Source organism: Hemisphaericaspora subhashii, assembly GCF_019202705.1.
Source record: "Hemisphaericaspora subhashii strain CBS 10753 chromosome Unknown scaffold132, whole genome shotgun sequence".
In the NCBI taxonomy this organism is placed as follows: Eukaryota; Fungi; Ascomycota; class Pichiomycetes; order Serinales; family Debaryomycetaceae; genus Hemisphaericaspora; species Hemisphaericaspora subhashii.
The window spans coordinates 14,287-33,397 of record NW_026057429.1 but is presented as its reverse complement, the minus strand read 5'-3'; the positions used below and the strand labels follow the sequence as shown (position 1 = coordinate 33,397).

The following is a 19,111-nucleotide window of genomic DNA, read 5'->3' as shown; positions in this document are numbered from 1 at the left end:
TTAAGGCAAATCAATGTTCAGACAGTTCGTAAATATCACACTAATGATTAAGAAACAGTAACGCTTACAACATCCATTAGTCGATCTGTAATTGCTATCCATCCATTGATCTTAAGACACAAGTATATTGTTGCTTTTTTATCAGATAGGTTGAAAATTAAATGGCTGCAAAAATGTCGTTTTGCTTAATCCTCGTCAATCCTTGAGATAATTAATCAGAGTGTCGAATTGAGGGCATCGTCGCCAGTATTTGAAACTCGTTCAATAATAAATAGTCACATATATCATACAAAAAGAATGAGAAAATAAATATATACAAAACATTCTATTTCAAGCAGAATTACCTCTTCTCTCTAGAATCTAAGAACTTGGTCACATTCTCCACCATTTCTGCTTTTCTACTTCCCATCTTAATCTGAGGATATCTCTTCTGGAACCCCTTCAATTGATCCATTGTAAATTCATTCAAAGTCCCTTGTTTCCATTTCACCAAAACCGCCTCCTCATCAATCTCGGGAAGTTTCTTAGTTGTTGGTCTCTTGGTTGATCTGGATACCGAGTCGGGGATTTTCCGTTTTGGTAAACTATCTTCTAATTCATTTAAACGAAGATTAATTTTTCGAATTATTGATTGAGAAGTATCATTATGATCTATTCTTTGTTTCAATTGGGCTAATTTTTGCATGGTGATATCATTTTTTAATAGTGTTCTTTCCAGGGGTTTTAATTCCATTTGAAGGATTTCATATTTGATAACCTTATAGAAATAATTTAATGAAGGATTGGGGAAATCTTTTGGATTATAATATTGCATTGTATATGGTTGGAATAATATCTTGAAATCTTGGACTAATTCATCATCATAAGCTTTGTTTAAATCAGTGGTTTGATAGTCTACGTCAGTGATGAAATCTTCAGGTAATGATCTTATATCTTCAACCCAGGGTAATTTGATTAATAAAAACCCTTGAGGGAAGTCTTGTTCATCGGGGATATTTCTGGATGATTTTATAGTTTGGGTAGGATATAATGCATAAAGATGGGGACGAGCATTACGTTTGGTACACCCAAATACAATACCATATTGTTTTAATTTTAGACAGGAACGATATAATGATGCCAAAGTTTCTAAAGAATTGGTAAAGCCTCCTTTTATTGAAGTTGTCTTCATTCCATTATTCAAATCAGCGGTGACAAAGACTGGTGGGCCACAACAATAGACCGGACTGAAGTTTTCGAGATCTCTAAATCCGAGTAATTTCAAATATGGCGGTTCTGAATATAAAACTTTTTCTGATTCTTCGTCATCTTCTTCCTTTATTTCCGTGAATTCGTCAGCATCTTCAAACTCTTCTAATCTATGATCAAATGCATAATTAGTTATGAAATTCAACTGTTCACTATTCAAGAAGATAATATCTTGACCACCACCAATCTCATACCCTTTACGAATTCCAGCTTCTTCTTTTCTTTGAGCAACTGATTTCTCTTTATTTGGTTTTAATTGAATTTGTTCACCAGTACCGGATTTTATCATGGTTGAGTCCAAGAATACTTTTTTGATTGTTTCTTCTCGAGTATATAGCAATAGATCCTTTTTGTATTTCTCATGAGAATAGAGGGTATATCCTTTAACGGTACAACCTAACCCACCTCCAATGGTTCCATTATCACTTAGGATTAGATTACACAGGAATAACATTCTTCTAACTTCTTTTATTCTAAATATACTTTTTCGAATTTGGTTAGCAAGCATTGATTTCTTGAATATCGGAGAATCTTTCGTGAATCCACCAGAACGTTCGTGGTCATCATCATCATTTTCTTGACTTTGTCTTTCCTGACTTTTCTTTAAGAAACTTGTATTCAAAAACACGTCTTTATATTGTTCAAAATCAAACGGTTTTGTAGGTGAAGAAAGGAAAAACGGTTCAATAAAGAAATTATAATTATAATAATCATTGATTATTCTCCATAAATTCTCCTTGGTTGAAGTTTTAGTATATGGTTTATCATTATTTGTAATCCAAACCAATTTCTTCCTATTGAATTGTGGTTTAGCTGACATTTCATCAATAATTCGATTTAAAACCACTGATAAATGATTCTCATCCTCCATTGGTTGATATTTGAATGAAGATTCCAATGGTTTAAGTTGAAGATTATGATCTTGAATTAAATCATTTAAAGTTTTCATATTTTGAAGATTTAATACATTTAATCTAAATAATTTATGAAATCCATTTGGTAATTTCATCAGTTTTAAAACAGGAGATGAAGAACAATTATAGAAATAAATCCCAATTCCAGTATTTCTCATTGTGATTATTAATTCTGACATTAAATCATTTATACTCGATAAGATTTCAAATAATTGGGAATGGGAATTAAGATCTGCCTGGGGCATTAATAATTCAGGAGTTATTTCAATAAGGAAAACTATTGCTTCTTTGATTTCATATTGTTGATAGGATCTTCTTTCTTCATCTTGTTCATCACCTCCATTGAATTCATCATATTGATTCATTGTTACTAATCGATTGAGCGTGTTAGTACAACGACACAGAGTGTGCTTAAAGAAATAGATGTTTTTAGCAACACGCGTCCAAAGGTCTACGTAAGATAATTTTCTCTGGGGCCAGATTTCGTACCAATCTTTTTATTGCGATCGCACTAAAAATAGAACGAGACAAATTGTTGCCAAACCCACCACAGTCGATACCAGCCAATACCACCCAATCAATGTCAATCCACTTCTTATTAGTTCTTAATCGACAAGGTAAAACCAGATTAGCCAAATGGTTTAATAATTCATATACACCTCAAGAGAAACGACAATATGTTCTGTCAATCCATCGATTGATTAGTAGTCGAGATTCTAAATATCAATCCAATTTCGTTGAATTTGAACAGAATAAATTAGTCTATAGAAGATATGCTGGATTATATTTCATATCATCAATTGATTTAATTGATTCTGAATTAAGTTATTTAGAAAGTTTACATTTCTTAGTTGAAATTTTGGATGTTTATTTTAATAATGTTTGTGAAGTTGATTTGGTATTTAATTTCTATAAATTATATTATATACTTGATGAAATATATCTAGGAGGAGAAATACAAGAGATACTGAAGAATAAGATCTTGGAACGATTGAGTTATTTAGATAAATTAGATTAAGTGTATAGGTTCATCAATTAATTTATCATGTCCCTTTGATGTAATGATTTCCCATAATAATTCAGATACTTGATTTATATCTTTCCCACCAACATCTACAATCTGTATAGTTGGATCTTGTTCAGCAGTTAATATTTTTAAGAAACATTCTTTCACTTTTGCTTGAAATTGTTGCATTTCATAACGTTCATCACCCCATCCTTTCCTCTTACTTATTTCCTCAAGATCCAATGTCAAAAATAAAGTTAAATCAGGTTTAGGTAACCCCTTATCCGGTCCCAATAACCAATCCACATCTCCCAATTCCTTACTTCTGGGTCCACCACTTGAAACAATCTCATCCCCTTCTTGTCCTTGGAAATCATGTTTTGCCAAAGTATACGCAATCCCAGAATATATATATCTATCCAAAACAACGAATTTCCCTTGATTTAACAATTCACGAATTTGCTGATTTAATTCCCATCTATTCGCCAGGAATAATAAATGAGCCGATTGATCACATAATTTGAATGATTTATCTGTGAGATATTCATTAATGATTTTACCAATTGGAGTTGAACGGTCAGGGAATTTTATTAATTCGGAGGAAGGGAGTTTGGAATTTAAGTAGGCTGCTTGGGTTGATTTCCCGGATCTATCTAGTCCTTCTATAAGGATTAATTGTCCACGGGGCATTTTACTTGGGATTGTTATTAAACTCAGATCAGATGCGAGTGATAATATGATTGAAAAATTTAGACGCGTTTTTCTAGCCACAGTGGAGAGTAGTCAGGGTGAAATAGAAAGGGCAGAGATTGAACTTTTTCAACACTTTGCATTTACACGTTTCATGTATAGTTCATATTACGGATAAGAAAGGCAAAGTATAAAGTATACGTCCTGAAGATTAGCTTCAATCAATTCGAGAAAGATATCACACTGGTAAACCCAACATAGAACGACAGACAAGGTATACCCTGCACTGGCAACTTCCAACTAATTGATATAATTGTAAAAAATTAATAAATGTAAAAGGGATTATGACCGAAAGAGTCATTGTTTAACTCATCAACCGGAGATACACCCTTTTCGGTAAAGTTATTCTATAAAACCATCAAATCTTCATCTAAGGCAATAAATTACCTTTGTTTGTTAAAGAGATGTATCTGCAAAAGACAGCAGAATACACTCTTTAGAACAAACGCGATGAAAACCAGCAGCTATCAAGTTAATTAGATTGTTAATAATAAACTAAAGAACGACGCCATTGGAATGGATTACTCTGTAGAAAGAAAGAAAAGAAGAAGAAGAAGAAGTGAAAAGTTAGAAGAAATTTTTTTTTCTCTCTGCTTTCTAAATTTTTACTTACCCAAAGAATGCCCTACAAATTTTCACCACCACTGAATTTGTTACACAAATGAAATCGTAAATTGATATCAATCTTTGAGTTCTTAACTTTTAGTGAGATGAGAGCTCCACTTACGTATATCCTCTATAGATATAACAGCTAATTGAGTAGTGTAAAATCTGTACAATAAGTATAATTTTCATGAATAGATTTGTCTTTCTATAAGTACTTGTTGGAAATGTACACAGACTGAAGAAATTTACTACGAAATAGCTAGTTAATTCAGTGTCTACAAACCAATGCCGTAGTACAATATAACTAAGATGGATTTATTGTTATATTCATGGAATACTCTAACGAAATTACAAATATATTTCACCCTTGGTTAATGATTCCCTGAACTGTTCGTGTTCTGTTAAAGAAACGTCATAAGGCAGTTTAAATTAAGCAGGTCTATTGTTTAGACAATCTGAAGCAAATGGACTGCCCAGAACAATTTCTAACTAAAAGGTTTACACAAAAATGAAATACTTGGAACCCTACACAAAATTCTGGGGGTTACAGTTACAAACTGTGTATAAGTTTAGTAAGATTGGAAGACAGGGATATTCAATAGATTAGCAATTAATTCTAGTATGTTCTAGTATATTCTAAGATGAGATGAGATAAAATACATTAGGAAGGTCACCTGACATAAGTCATATGACTTGTACATACTGTAGCCGCGGGTACCAAAGAATTTTCTAAGAAGTTTATAGAAGGTTCTCGAATTTTTCAAAAAATCTTTTTTACCCCCTTTTTCAAATTGCCAATATTTGCTCTATAAATACTTGTAATAAACTCCCCCCATCTTCTTATCCCCTTCTCTCTTTTTCTCTTTCTCTTATTCTTTAATTGGTTTAACAATTAAGTTTTTTAATAATCATTCAATTACAATTACAATTATAAAATGTCAAAAGCAGTAGGAATTGATTTAGGTACTACATATTCTTGTGTAGCCCATTTTGCAAATGATAGAGTTGAAATCATTGCTAATGATCAAGGTAATAGAACTACTCCTTCTTTTGTTGCCTTTACTGACACTGAAAGATTAATTGGTGATGCTGCTAAGAATCAAGCAGCAATGAATCCTGCAAATACCGTCTTTGATGCTAAACGTTTAATTGGTAGAAAATTTTCTGATCCTGAAGTTCAAAATGATAAAAAACATTTCCCATTTAAAATTATTGATAAAGGTGGTAAACCAATCATTGAAGTTGAATTTAAAGGTGAAACTAAACAATTCAGTCCTGAAGAAATTTCTTCAATGGTTTTAGTTAAAATGAAGGAAACTGCCGAAGGTTATTTAGGTACCAAGGTTACTGATGCTGTTGTTACGGTCCCAGCTTATTTCAATGATTCACAAAGACAAGCCACTAAAGATGCAGGTTTAATTGCTGGTTTGAATGTTTTAAGAATTATTAATGAACCAACTGCAGCTGCAATTGCTTATGGTTTAGATAAGAAGGGGTCCAAGAGTGAACATAATGTTTTAATTTTCGATTTAGGTGGTGGTACTTTTGATGTTTCATTATTAGCTATTGATGAAGGTATTTTTGAAGTTAAAGCAACTCATGGTGATACTCACTTGGGTGGTGAAGATTTTGATAGTAGATTAGTTAATTTCTTTGTTGAAGAATTTAAGAGAAAGAATAAGAAGGATATTTCCACTAATCAAAGAGCTTTAAGAAGATTAAGAACTGCTTGTGAACGTGCAAAGAGAACTTTATCTTCTTCTGCCCAAACTTCAATTGAAATCGATTCCTTATATGAAGGTATTGATTTCTATACTTCAATCACTAGAGCTAGATTTGAAGAATTATGTGCTGATTTATTTAGATCTACTTTAGATCCAGTTGAAAAGGTTCTTAAAGATGCCAAGCTTGATAAATCTCAAATTGATGAATTAGTTTTAGTTGGTGGTTCTACTAGAATTCCAAAGGTTCAAAAATTAGTATCTGATTTCTTTAATGGTAAAGAATTAAATAAATCAATTAATCCAGATGAAGCCGTTGCTTATGGTGCTGCTGTCCAAGCTGCTATCTTAACTGGTGACACTTCTTCCAAGACTCAAGATTTATTATTATTGGATGTTGCTCCATTATCATTAGGTATTGAAACTGCGGGTGGTATTATGACTAAATTGATTCCAAGAAATGCCACAATTCCAACCAAGAAGTCTGAAACCTTTTCAACTTACGCTGATAACCAACCAGGTGTCTTGATTCAAGTTTATGAAGGTGAACGTGCCAAGACTAGAGATAACAACTTGTTGGGTAAGTTTGAATTATCCGGTATTCCACCTGCTCCAAGAGGTGTCCCACAAATTGAAGTCACCTTTGATATCGATGCTAATGGTATCTTGAATGTATCTGCTTTAGAAAAGGGTACTGGTAAGACTCAAAAGATTACCATTACTAATGACAAGGGTAGATTATCTAAAGAAGATATCGAAAGAATGGTTTCTGAAGCTGAAAAGTTTAAGGAAGATGATGAAAAGGAAGCTGCTAGAATCCAAGCTAAGAATGGTTTAGAATCTTATGCATATTCATTAAAGAATACTATTAATGATGGTGAAATGAAGGATAAGATTCCTGAAGCTGATAAAGAAAAATTAACTCAAGCTATTGACTCCACTATTTCTTGGTTAGATTCTTCTCAAGCTGCTTCAACTGAAGAATATGCGGATAAACATAAGGAATTAGAATCGGTTGCAAACCCAATTATTACTGCTGCTTATTCTGCCGCTGGTGGTGCTCCTCCAGGTGCTGGTGCTGGTGGATTCCCAGGTGGTGCTCCAGGAGGATTCCCAGGAGGTGCTCCAGGTGGAGGTGCAGGTGGTGATTCCGGCCCAACTGTTGAAGAAGTTGATTAAATGAATGAGAAATGTTTAAGGAAAATTCCGGTGGGTTTGGTTATATTGTTTTGTTTATATTTCAATTCTAAAATTATTATTACTTTTTGTTTATAGCTCTTGTATTTCAGAATAAATTAAAATTTATATATTATAAAGTATTTAACTCTTTTACTGTATTACTCTCTATCTATCTATCAACTAAAGCACTTCACTTAGTATACACAAAGAAGTAGCTATGAACCAATTACATATCAACAAAGTCCCAATCCTCTTATCCAACACCCAACCATTCCTCGGAATAACATATATCAACAACCCCAAATTCGCAACCAACCCAAAACAGACAATCCCCAAAGTCCTACTCATTTCCAAAGGATATCCCCCCACCAACTCGTTCGTCTTCTTCGGAATAATAACTAACCCACTAAACCCTAATGAACAAAGCGCCAACAACGGCCCACCAAAACAGGCCGCAAACGCCATCATCGGCATTCCCATCCTCGCAATCGTTAAATTCGAAATAAAATCCCCCACTGAATTCCCGAGGGCAAATACGGTCATGCCCAAAATGTCATCACTTAGGTTATAGATCTCGGAGATCGCTTTTAGGATATTAATAATTTCTGTGGCGAAGAGCGATATCCAGGTTATGGAAACCAAGAACCCCAATATCGAGGTTGAATGATTGATTAGGGTGATTCGGAAGGCGAATTGCGGGGTATTGGGATTGATGGGATAGATTATTCGGATTAGATACCCGCAAAGGAGGGCGATTATGATTGTGATTGGGATCCAGAGTTTTGTGGGGTGGAAGTAGACGAATTGGAGAAGGAGGGTGGCGGAGATGGATTGGATGATTAGGAGTTGGGAGTCTTGGATATAATCAAATGATGAAGGGTCGTGGTGGGGGTTGCCGCCTCGTGATTGGGATTTGATTTGGGAGTTTATGGTCGTGATTTTCTCTTGATCTCTCACGGGGTTGGAGATACGGAGGATAGTCATTATTGGGAATGATAATATCATGAATAGTTTGACCACGAGTGAGGACTCGTTGAATCCTACAAGTTGGGGACAGATTAATTCAAGGAATTTGTTACATCTTTTCTCAAACAACCCATCATTGACAAATGATTCATTCAGAGCGGTTGGCACAACATTGTTTTCTGATGCTGGAGCGCTCAATTGTCTTTCAGTAGAAATTTGAATCGATCCACCACCTATATTTGAATGTTTTGCCAAACCTCTTAATAACATTTTAAGCCCATATGAACCAGTAGATGCCAGTACCATACCCTGAGTTGATGCATCTTGGGATAAACTCAAAAACGTATCATATTCATTCATATTCAAGGACTCAGTGTCATTATAATCACGCAGGACTAAATTCAATTCATCAATTGTTGGCAAAGTGGCAAAATTGTCAAGATATACTTCATCAATATCCTGAGTCCGTGGACCAACACCAGCATCCCCACCAAAATGAGCTCTTGATCTTTGATCTCTCAATAATTGTAAGATTCTTCTCTTTTTGGCAGAATGACTATATACAGCCAACCCAACATATAAAATATATATCAATACCAATATCAAACATACAAAAATCAGTAATGACCCCCAAATCATCATCGAGACAATCACAATCAAAATCACAGACAAATACATCACAATATCTCTAATAAACAAATTCTGAGGTACTTCAAATGGATTCACAACCGCAATTGATCCAATCACAACCGTGACTATGAATAATGACGCCCCTAACAATTCTGCAATTGCAAGCCCACTGGAATCCATATTTATGGCATGAAAGGTACTCAAAACATCCGGAGCTCCATTTCCGAATGCTAATAATGTGAGACCAGCTAGATTGTCTGAAAGTTTTAGGAATTTTGATATGGTGTATAAGTTAGGACAAAGATATTCTGAAGCGGTTATACCTAGGGAAACAAAACAGATGATTAGGCAGACTGAGATTGGGATTATGGCGAATGAATGGAGGAAGTTGAATGTGCAGTAGTAGGAGGTGAAATAGTTGATTATGCCTTCTGGTTCTATACAGTTGGTTTTACTGAATTGACATTGTTGCTGTGTTGGGGTTTGATGGATTTCATGACATTTTGGATTGTCTCGTTTCCATATCGCGACTCTTAATGGCGTTGTTGATTCAGTGGTAGTAGCCGTAGCTATAGACAATACAACACATAGGAATATTAAGTACGGATATTTCATATTACCATGGTATTGAAGATTGTGAATAGAAAGAGATTGAATTTAGAAGAGAGGAGAGCTTTCTATGCAGGAAATCGACAACCAACTAAATTCTTCATAGCCAGGCTTGCGAAGATACACAAACTAAGAGATATTACTATTAGCCAAAGTCAAGACAGTTGACAGTTACTTGGCAAATAGTCAGGTAACAAGATATCGGGTCGTATTCGAAAGATGAATGATATTGTTGCAAATTATTTGCACAAGCACCAATCATCACTTGGTTACTAAGAGCCGTCCAGATGACTAACCAAATTTCAATATTTTATGGATCTAGATAGGTACACGCTAACCTTCGAAGATCGTATTCACTAAACTCTCTTAGTCGCTTTTGAATGGAAGCGATAAGAAGCCGTTCACAACAGTGAAGCTACCGCACACAACACTTATTCATCTTCTTCTGGAAGACATCACAATATGAAAACAACAGAGATAGATAAGATATGTACAGCTGATCCTTGCACCACTCCCCATACGGGCACACGAAGGTAAAACCCTTAGAAAATAAACAAAGTTATTTAAACAGATGGAATGCTGCACCCAAGATCAACTCTGAAAATTTATTCTCCAGTCCATTACAAAAAGTCAAAAAAATGAACTTACAACTATATTCCAATGGTCATGGGTCAGAACGCCATAATGGGTTCAACCTCAAAGGAATGCATTAGCGTTGTGAATGGCTGTGAAATTTTGCGTTAAAGAAGAAAAAGAAGAAAAGGAAGAAATATACAAAAGAATAAAAAAATTTTCAAATCTCATTTATAGATTGATGAGCTGAAAGCAGTTGAAAAAAGCCGGGTAACTTTAACAGGGTTAAATTTTGATCTATCAATAGGTTAATAGTGAACTATCAAATATGATCAAACAGGGTTAATATAAGTATATGCTCTAAGTTTATTAATCTAAATATTCTATTTAATATGGATAGAAATTCTAAATATTGATTTGTTTCAATACTGTTCTTCCATTAACAATCTTCCCATTAACATTACCATTACAGCTATTTAAATTCTTCTTACAATTCCGTTCAAGTATTTCAATTACATATTCAAACACATCTTCAAATACTCGTTCACCCCATAATGTATCCATATGTTCATATCCAGAACATAACACTATTTCAAGTTTATCTCTCATACTCAAATTATTATCAATAATCAAACTCTTTGTCCTCTCCATATCCACCAAAATATCGTTATCACCATAAAACAAGACCATGGGCACATTTAAATGATGATCGATAGGAAATGGAGCCACGACATTTCCTTTCTGTTTCAGAAGGGTCGACATTGACGCTAATCTAGTCAAACCTACTCCACAAGTCTCATCAAACATTTGAAATCTTCTAGCGCCAATGATTTGAAACCAATGTACTAAAGATTTCACACTAGAGTTGGAAAACATATGAGGATATCCCATTTCTTTTTGGGCTTGATTGATATTTGTGCCTGACCAACCGAATAATAACATTAGTGATTTGTTAACGATGATTTCATATAAAGTTGGACCGAGCATGGTTGACCAAAATGAAACTGAGGGTAGGATTGCCCGACGACCGAATAGACTATATAAAAATGTGTTATCTGCTGCTGTTTGGTTGACTATTAGTTTGAATATTGGATGATTTAAGTTTTGTGGGATGATTGCTGGAGATAAACCGATGAATAATTCGATATGAGAATTAAGATATGGATGTAGACTTAAACTGGCAAATAATTGAGAACAACCTTGTGAAAATCCAATATATGTTACTTTGGAATTATTCTTATAGAAATTCCTAATATAATTAATAGTATCTGGGATATCAAAATATGAAAATTCATCCAAAGAGAAATCCCAAAATTTTGGATCTGACGCTGACAATTTTAAATGTTTTCTTGAATATTTATTACCTCGATTATTACCTAACCAAATTTCATAACCTAAATCGGCTAACAAATAGGGTAATGTTTTCTCCTTGGTTGAACCTAATACCCATAATTCAGAACTTGTTAATAAACCATGATGAAAATATATAATCTTTTTATGGCCTGAGTATGTTTTAGTTGGATTTTCTATTTTATGAATAACTAATAAATAACCATCTTTTGTAGTTACAACATGTTCTCTTGCTATATATCCACTTAGCTTAGTTATTTCTGTTATTTCAGTAGCATTCATAATTCTGTTTTTGAAGTCATCATTGGCTATTTTCTTGGAATCAGTTGTTGGTTCTGTTGTTGTGGCTGAGGATGCAAACGTATAACCTAAGAATTTGGTGACATATAAACTTATAAGTTTAATTAAAAAGATTGAAATGTTAATGAAAGTTGTTGATGCCGATATTCTCTTTGGGACTGACATCGTTTACTTATGTAAGTAAAGCATATAAACTAAAAGAAGATTAGATATAAAGATATGAAACAAAGTTTCACGGGGTGATTTGATTCTATTTTTTATACGAGCTTACTGTAACAGAAGACGCAGAAGAAGCACAAGCCAAAAAAAAATAACCGTTGAGATATTCTCGGTATTAATTTTCTAGTGTGGTGAGACTAAACGAGAAAGTGTAACATACAAATTGGTTACATTTTTATATGACTATCACTCTTGCTAGTATTGTTACTATGTAAATATATGTACAGGTTTGTATATGTGTATATGACCATTTGAGTTTATTCTATTAAAATATACCAAACCACTTCTTTCTTTGAGTAGTGGTCAGTTGAACTTCTTCTTGTTGCTGTTGCTGCTCTTGTCTATTCAAATCTTCTTCAAACTCTTTAGCAAATTGTTTATGAAATTCCAATTCTTTCAACATACTTTCTTCAGTTTCTTGTTGAATTCTTTGAGCTTCCAAAATATGTCTTTCACCCGGTCTATTCAATGCAAATTTACTTTCTTCAGTCTTTCTCAAAGTTTCAGGAATATATTTTGCATCCTTAACTGGTCTTAAATGATAATCTCTTTGTCTAGGATGATATAAATCATCATATTCTTGTTCCGTCAATCCCAGGGCAATTTCTTTAAATCTTAATCTCATTCTATAAAACCCACTAAATACATTCTCCTTCCCATCCCATCTATAGAAAAACGCCCCATATATAGCAGCTCCAGCAACTAATATACCACCGAAAAATCCAGCAGCTCGATGTAATCTTTGATTAGTATCTACTTTACGTAATACTTTATATTGGCCAGGATATAAGTCTGACATTGGTCTAGGTAAATAATTTAATCTTTGCATGGTTTCATTCACTCTTTGATATTGAGTTGCTGGTTTAGGGATGGAAGAATGACCACTTGGTTGGGCATGGGGTTGTTGGAATTCAGATGGATATCCTTCCGGCGGTCTAATATCGGTTGGATCATAGGGATTGTACGGTGCTTTTGGTGGGGTCCATCCTTTTGGATTTGGTCTTCTTTCTACTGCAAATTCTTGATCATTTGGTTTTGTCATTTTGCCGAATCGATTCTTCTCGTATCTTATGTCGTGTTGGCCCGTTCTTGCGTAGCCTTGTGTAGTCTTCTCTGGTCTTCTCTTCAACTGAAGATTGATAGTGAAAATTAAATTTTTTTTCTGTCTGTCTGTCTGCGAATTAATTTTGTCTGTCTGATTACTTGTCTTTCTGTCAGTTGAATTATTTTTAACTTCCACCAAGAACAACACAACCAACATAAACAATCGACTAGCAGTAACTAGTACCCAATTGACAAACAACCAAGGTACTTCAAAGATGACTTCAGTCACCACTCTATTCACCCAAATCCAAAACTTCTTCTCCCTAGAAACGCTCGACACCAGACTCTCCCCATCTTCCAACTCCCAACAAAAACGTCAATCAATCATCAAAAAAGCCAATCCAGAATCAAGATGGAAAACCCTCGAATTCAGAATATACATCGTAATCGTAATATTAGCCGTTCCATCCATGTTCAAAGCGGCAATGGAAGCTCTGAATGAAACAAACCCAAATTATCCCAGATTTCAACATTTATTAAGTGATGGTTGGATCTGGGGACGAAAAGTTGATAATTCAGATCAACAGTATCGATTCTTTAGAAATAATTTACCTTTGTTGGCAGTATTGGTGATTATTCATGTTGGAATTAGGAGGTTGATAAATGGAATTGCAAGTACCAAAAAGAGAACATATTTTGATTTTGGATTTGGGATATTGTTTTTGATTGGTGCTCATGGTGTTAATGTGTTGAAGATTTGTGTACATCTAACGGTGAATTATTGTATTTCGAGATTTATCCCTGATAAGAAGGTTGCGGTTTGGTCAACTTGGATATATGGAGTTTCTACATTGTTTATAAATCATTGGTGGGGATCGTATCCTTTTGGAATGGAGATTTTAGATCTTGGATTTAAAGGTATCATAGCTAGATGGGACGTATTTTATAATTTCACCTTATTGAGGATGCTTTCATTCAATCTTGATTATTTAGAAAGAAAAACAACAATTAACAACTTACAGCCACAACAACTCGAGACAAAAGAAGCAACCAGTTCCTCACTCGTTAATCTTGAAGATAGACAAAGATTAACAGCACCATTACCCATCGAAGACTATAACCCCATAAATTACATAGCATACATAACCTATATCCCCTTATTCCTAGCTGGGCCAATCATAACCTTCAACGATTACATCTATCAATCCAACTACGACCAATTGAAATCCGTCCAAAACTACTATCGCATCTTCCAATATTTCATTCGATTCTGCTTTTGTGTATTGGTTATGGAAATCTTATTACATTTCACTTATGTCGTTGCCGTTTCCAAAACTAAAGCATGGGATAACGATACTCCATTCCAATTATCGATGTTAGGAATGTTTAATCTAAACATCATCTGGTTGAAATTATTAATTCCATGGAGAATGTTTCGATTATGGGCATTATTAGATGGGATTGATCCACCGGAGAATATGATTAGATGTATGGATAATAATTTCCTGGCTTTGGCGTTTTGGAGAGCATGGCATAGATCGTATAATAGATGGGTTATTCGATATATCTATATTCCATTAGGCGGAGGTGGGAAATATCGGATTTTGAATAGTTTGTTGGTATTCAGTTTTGTTGCCATTTGGCATGATATCGAATTGAGACTATTGATGTGGGGATGGTTGATTGTTGTATTTTTAACTCCTGAGATTATTGCCACTAGTTATTTCAAAAGGTTTTCGGAAGCTTGGTGGTATAGATATTTATGTGGATTAGGAGCGGTTGTTAATATTTGGATGATGATGATTGCCAACCTTGTTGGGTTTTGTTTGGGGAAAGATGGGACTTTAAAGTTGTTACATGATTTGTTTAAGACTTGGGATGGATTTAGATTCTTCTTGTTGTCTTGCAGTGCGTTGTTTGTTGCTAGTCAAGTGATGTTTGAATTGAGAGAAGGTGAGAAAAGAAAAGGTATCGATGTGAGGTGTTAAACAGGTTTGCAGCCATTTATGATTATTGTAGTTTATATTTATTATATGTGTATCTTTCATTTAAGTAAAATGTAAAATTATTTAACGCTTCAGCCGTATTTAATATTGTCTAAGAGAAGTGGGAGCTATGTACATATGAATACTCGAGGAAACCCTTATTCTTCTTTTGATGATAGCACTAACTTACAACTTGTCGAAATTTGGTACAAATTGTATAGAAAAATATCGAAAAAGAGATCAATTGCTCACTAATGTATATTCTTAAAATACAGAAGAGATTCAAAAAAACAAGTCCGAACAACCTGAAACTCATTGTGTTAGATGAGCAGGTCTAATTAAATCGCCGTATTACACTCTTCGACCTAATCTAAGAGATTTGATTGATATTGATAGAGTAATTTGATATTGTCTTGTAGCCCATACAAAAAAAGAGAATCAATTATTAATTAGTAATTTTTTTTCTTCTGTTCACGGGATAGATCAGTACGACTGTAATACATTCCTCTCTAACTAACTAACTATCTATCTATCTATCGTATCAAGGTAACCAATAAGGATGGCCCCACCAGTTCCAGTATATTCATTAAATGATATTAAATCAAAATATAAACAACAATTAACTGAACCAGAGAAATATCAATGTCATTTAAAATCAATAACTCAACATGAATGTACATTTAAACCAGATCCAAATAGAATAAATCAACCAGAAATAATATGTTTACCATTTAAAAGAATATTTCAAAGATGTTTAATTGATACTAAACAGAAGATAGATGGTAAGAAAGTTATACTGAAGAAATGGATTAATATTGAAATAACAAATAATCAAACTAATAAAGATTTATTAATAACCCATGGCAATATTGTTAAAGAATTTATGAATGCAGAACAAGAATTTAAGAAATTAATGGAAATTGAATCAGATGGAAGTTTATAGTGATAGGTTGTACTTGTAGATAGATATAACATGTATTAATTATACAAAGAGACTAGTAAATAGACACACAATCAATCTATATGGGAAATGGGATATGGGTTGGTTAATATACAAAATAGATAAGGTACTAATAAGTAGATCCTTCAGGTGGTTGTTGTAATTTCTTATTAGAAGGAGATGCCATACTCTTTCTTAATTCAAGTAATACAGTTTCCATAGTATAAGCTCTTCTCCAATTCTTTAAAGTATCAAATTCTCCAGGTATAACATTCCCATTAGAATCAACACATGGTAAATTAATCTTTGATACAAATTTAACCTTGGGTGGTTTATCAGGATATGATTCATCACAAACAATATGTAATGAATAAATACGATTCTCATGACATGAATGAGGTGGTCCTAATATAGTACCATTCCAATATGTCATGGTAATATCATCTTGACTAGCTAATCCATAGGAAATAGATTCTGCTCCTAATCCTTTCTCTCCCTTTTCTAATTCTTCTAATAATTTGAAATTTCTTGGACTGTTCAAATAATTGTTAGTACAAGTCACGTGTCTGTATCAATTGTGAATAAATAAACATACATCTTAGACATTCTCTCTCTATTGCCTTTCGATTTGTCTTTCTAGTTTGCCTGACTGCTTTTTAAATAATGTAAGTGGCTATAATTATCATCTGATTAAATCTTTAACACACATTACAAACGGAAAAACAAAGTGCTACCAATTGTAATTATAACCTTAACTGAAAAAAAAAATATCAACAAACAAAGATAGAATTTCGATGTTGCCAAAATTCTCTCATCAAAAAGACAAGGCTAAAGCAAAGACGGAAGAGGTTAATAATGTCAGCTGCTGGATCTTCACCTTTCGTAGAGAATCCTCCAACTATGGTGCTAACAGGAGGAGGTGGATCAACAACCACAGAAGAAGCAGATCTCAGATCAACCATTTCCAAATTACAATTTCAATTAAGTTCATTACAAACTGAAAAGAAATTATTACAACAAGATAGAGAAGATCAAATATCAGAATATAAGACATTACTTTCCAAAAAATCAAAAGAATTTAATGAATTAAAATCAAATTTTGATTTTATATTTGAAGAAAAGAAACAATTACAATCAAAACTTGATAATCAATCACAAATTCAATTGGCATCTAAAGATAAATTACAACAAGAAATAACAGATCTAAAAGAAAAGAATAGAAATGCAACTAAACAATTACATGAATTAGAATCAAAACATGATAGACTTGTTAGGAAATATCAACAAGTAAGTTCTGATTGGAATTTAAAAATTAGAATCAATGACGAATTGACAGCTCAATTGGATCACAAGGATAAGATGATTAATGAATTACAATTGTCTAATGATAATTTAATTAGAGAAATGGATAATTATTCAAGTATACTAAACAATAAGGATTCATTATCAACTTTAAATCAAAATTTATTGAACAAGAATGCTAGTTTACAAAATACCAATAATAAATTACAAGCTAAAATTGATCAATTATTACAAACCAAAACTTTAAATGAAGTATTAAAGGAAAAGAATATATCTTTAACAGCCAAAATTCAAAAACTTCAACCATTTGAAGAAAGATATTATCAATTGGATATTGAAAAATTACAATTAGAATCAAAATATAATGATTTATTCAAAACTTTAAATGAATCTATAGTTGATCCAAATCAAAAAGTGAGTGATGACGATGATGTAACTAATACAATCAAAGTAAATAAATTCATTGAAGTATTTAAACAAACTCAACATAATAATCATATTCTTCAAACCAAACTTGCCGAGAAATCAAGTGAAAATCATATTTTAAGACAAGAACATGATGATTTAGTTAATGAACTTGAAACAAATTATTTCCCACAAGTTGAACAACTTGAATCAAAATTAAAGATTTCGGCTGAGCAAATATATAAATTAGAAAGCACGAAAAAGTTAAACACTCAAGAGATTGAATATTTAAGAAAGAGAATAAAAGAATTGGAACAAGAAGTAGCATTGGCACAACTGAAAAGACAAGAGGTAGAACAGCAACCGAAGAATGATAAAGCTATCGAAGAATATCTTTCAAATTTGGAAAAATTAGTTGAGGATTATAAATCAGAAATAGAAAATCTTCAGCAAAAATTAAAATCAGCCAATGGAGGGCTGGATGAAGGTATTACTTCAAAAAAGAGACCAAGAAGTTTAGGTGATGATGGATCTAGTTTTAAATCTCAAGTAAATGAACTTGAAAAGGAAAATCTCCAACTTTGTTCAAAAGTTAAACAATTAGAATATACCATAAAATGTTCTCAACAAAAGATTCAAGAACTCGAACAAGTTAATACCAAACGGAAAAGTTTACAAATCTTACAACTAAAATCAAATCCATTAGCGAAAGATCAAGCCATAAAACAAGAAACATTAGACGCATTACGAAAAGAAAACCTCAGCTTGATTACAAAATATATCGAAAATAAACCTCTGGATGAACTTATACCCAAAGCCATTTTTGAACGACAAGAAAATGATAAGGAAATCCTTCAAACTAAGATCACCCAATTAAGTAAAAGATTAACTCGATTACGTGACACATATTCGAAAAAGAGTAAAGATATCATAACTACCATTTCGAAATATTTCGGATATTCAATCGAATTCTTACCTTCGCCAAGTAATCCTAATGAATTATCATCTAGATTGAAATTAGTATCACGATATTCCACCAATAAAGATTCTTATTTGATTATAGATATCGATTCCAAGAGTTTGAAAGCATATGGACCATATGAATTCAAATCTATTTGTGAAGAGCTTGCTCAAAAATGGGTGATTGAAGAAGGTCAATTTCCTTGTCTATTAAGTGCATTAAATCTAACAATATATAAACAGAATTCTATTTAGATTTTATACCCTCCAATACAGTCTTTGCCACAACTTGTAATATCTCCTTAGGAGTAAGTTTAAAATTCTTAATATCTTTCTTAATACAATTAAACACCTCTCCAAGATTAATATCATCAAACACCCGTTCATACTCGTCCAAAAACCCT

The 19,111-nt window shown here is 33.1% G+C and overlaps 10 protein-coding genes across 10 annotated transcripts; 4 read left to right on the top strand and 6 right to left on the bottom strand. All coding sequences in view use genetic code 12, as the record gives it.

Annotated features, from left to right (window-relative positions):
- Nucleotides 1-340: 340 nt before the first annotated feature.
- Nucleotides 341-2,527, bottom strand: CAS1 (ATP-dependent DNA helicase; the record flags this gene model as incomplete). The annotated part of the gene is made up of 1 exon (XM_049409409.1): nt 341-2,527. The coding sequence occupies one exon, from the start codon at nt 2,525-2,527 to the stop codon at nt 341-343; it is 2,187 nt and encodes a 728-aa protein (XP_049261383.1).
- Nucleotides 2,528-3,171: 644 nt separating this feature from the next.
- On the bottom strand, nt 3,172-3,858 carry J8A68_005351 (bifunctional thymidylate/uridylate kinase; the record flags this gene model as incomplete). Its single annotated transcript, XM_049409408.1, has 1 exon — nt 3,172-3,858. One exon carries the CDS (start codon nt 3,856-3,858, stop codon nt 3,172-3,174), a length of 687 nt encoding a protein of 228 aa, XP_049261382.1.
- Nucleotides 3,859-5,459: 1,601 nt separating this feature from the next.
- HSP70 (Hsp70 family chaperone) lies at nt 5,460-7,424 on the top strand (the record flags this gene model as incomplete). The annotated part of the gene is made up of 1 exon (XM_049409406.1): nt 5,460-7,424. One exon carries the CDS (start codon nt 5,460-5,462, stop codon nt 7,422-7,424), a length of 1,965 nt encoding a protein of 654 aa, XP_049261381.1.
- Nucleotides 7,425-7,604: 180 nt separating this feature from the next.
- J8A68_005349 (uncharacterized protein) lies at nt 7,605-9,635 on the bottom strand (the record flags this gene model as incomplete). Its single annotated transcript, XM_049409405.1, has 2 exons — nt 7,605-8,008; nt 8,396-9,635. The coding sequence occupies 2 exons, from the start codon at nt 9,633-9,635 to the stop codon at nt 7,605-7,607; spliced, it is 1,644 nt and encodes a 547-aa protein (XP_049261380.1).
- A 972-nt stretch (nt 9,636-10,607) lies between these two features.
- Nucleotides 10,608-12,017, bottom strand: TGL99 (Tgl99p; the record flags this gene model as incomplete). The annotated part of the gene is made up of 1 exon (XM_049409404.1): nt 10,608-12,017. The coding sequence occupies one exon, from the start codon at nt 12,015-12,017 to the stop codon at nt 10,608-10,610; it is 1,410 nt and encodes a 469-aa protein (XP_049261379.1).
- A 319-nt stretch (nt 12,018-12,336) lies between these two features.
- MCU1 (Mcu1p) lies at nt 12,337-13,332 on the bottom strand (the record flags this gene model as incomplete). The annotated part of the gene is made up of 1 exon (XM_049409403.1): nt 12,337-13,332. One exon carries the CDS (start codon nt 13,330-13,332, stop codon nt 12,337-12,339), a length of 996 nt encoding a protein of 331 aa, XP_049261378.1.
- A 58-nt stretch (nt 13,333-13,390) lies between these two features.
- GUP1 (O-acyltransferase) lies at nt 13,391-15,103 on the top strand (the record flags this gene model as incomplete). Its single annotated transcript, XM_049409402.1, has 1 exon — nt 13,391-15,103. The coding sequence occupies one exon, from the start codon at nt 13,391-13,393 to the stop codon at nt 15,101-15,103; it is 1,713 nt and encodes a 570-aa protein (XP_049261377.1).
- A 556-nt stretch (nt 15,104-15,659) lies between these two features.
- On the top strand, nt 15,660-16,043 carry J8A68_005345 (uncharacterized protein; the record flags this gene model as incomplete). Its single annotated transcript, XM_049409401.1, has 1 exon — nt 15,660-16,043. The coding sequence occupies one exon, from the start codon at nt 15,660-15,662 to the stop codon at nt 16,041-16,043; it is 384 nt and encodes a 127-aa protein (XP_049261376.1).
- Nucleotides 16,044-16,170: 127 nt separating this feature from the next.
- On the bottom strand, nt 16,171-16,646 carry J8A68_005344 (E2 ubiquitin-conjugating protein; the record flags this gene model as incomplete). The annotated part of the gene is made up of 2 exons (XM_049409400.1): nt 16,171-16,573; nt 16,636-16,646. The coding sequence occupies 2 exons, from the start codon at nt 16,644-16,646 to the stop codon at nt 16,171-16,173; spliced, it is 414 nt and encodes a 137-aa protein (XP_049261375.1).
- A 249-nt stretch (nt 16,647-16,895) lies between these two features.
- J8A68_005343 (coiled-coil domain-containing protein) lies at nt 16,896-18,962 on the top strand (the record flags this gene model as incomplete). The annotated part of the gene is made up of 1 exon (XM_049409399.1): nt 16,896-18,962. The coding sequence occupies one exon, from the start codon at nt 16,896-16,898 to the stop codon at nt 18,960-18,962; it is 2,067 nt and encodes a 688-aa protein (XP_049261374.1).
- Nucleotides 18,963-19,111: the final 149 nt, after the last annotated feature.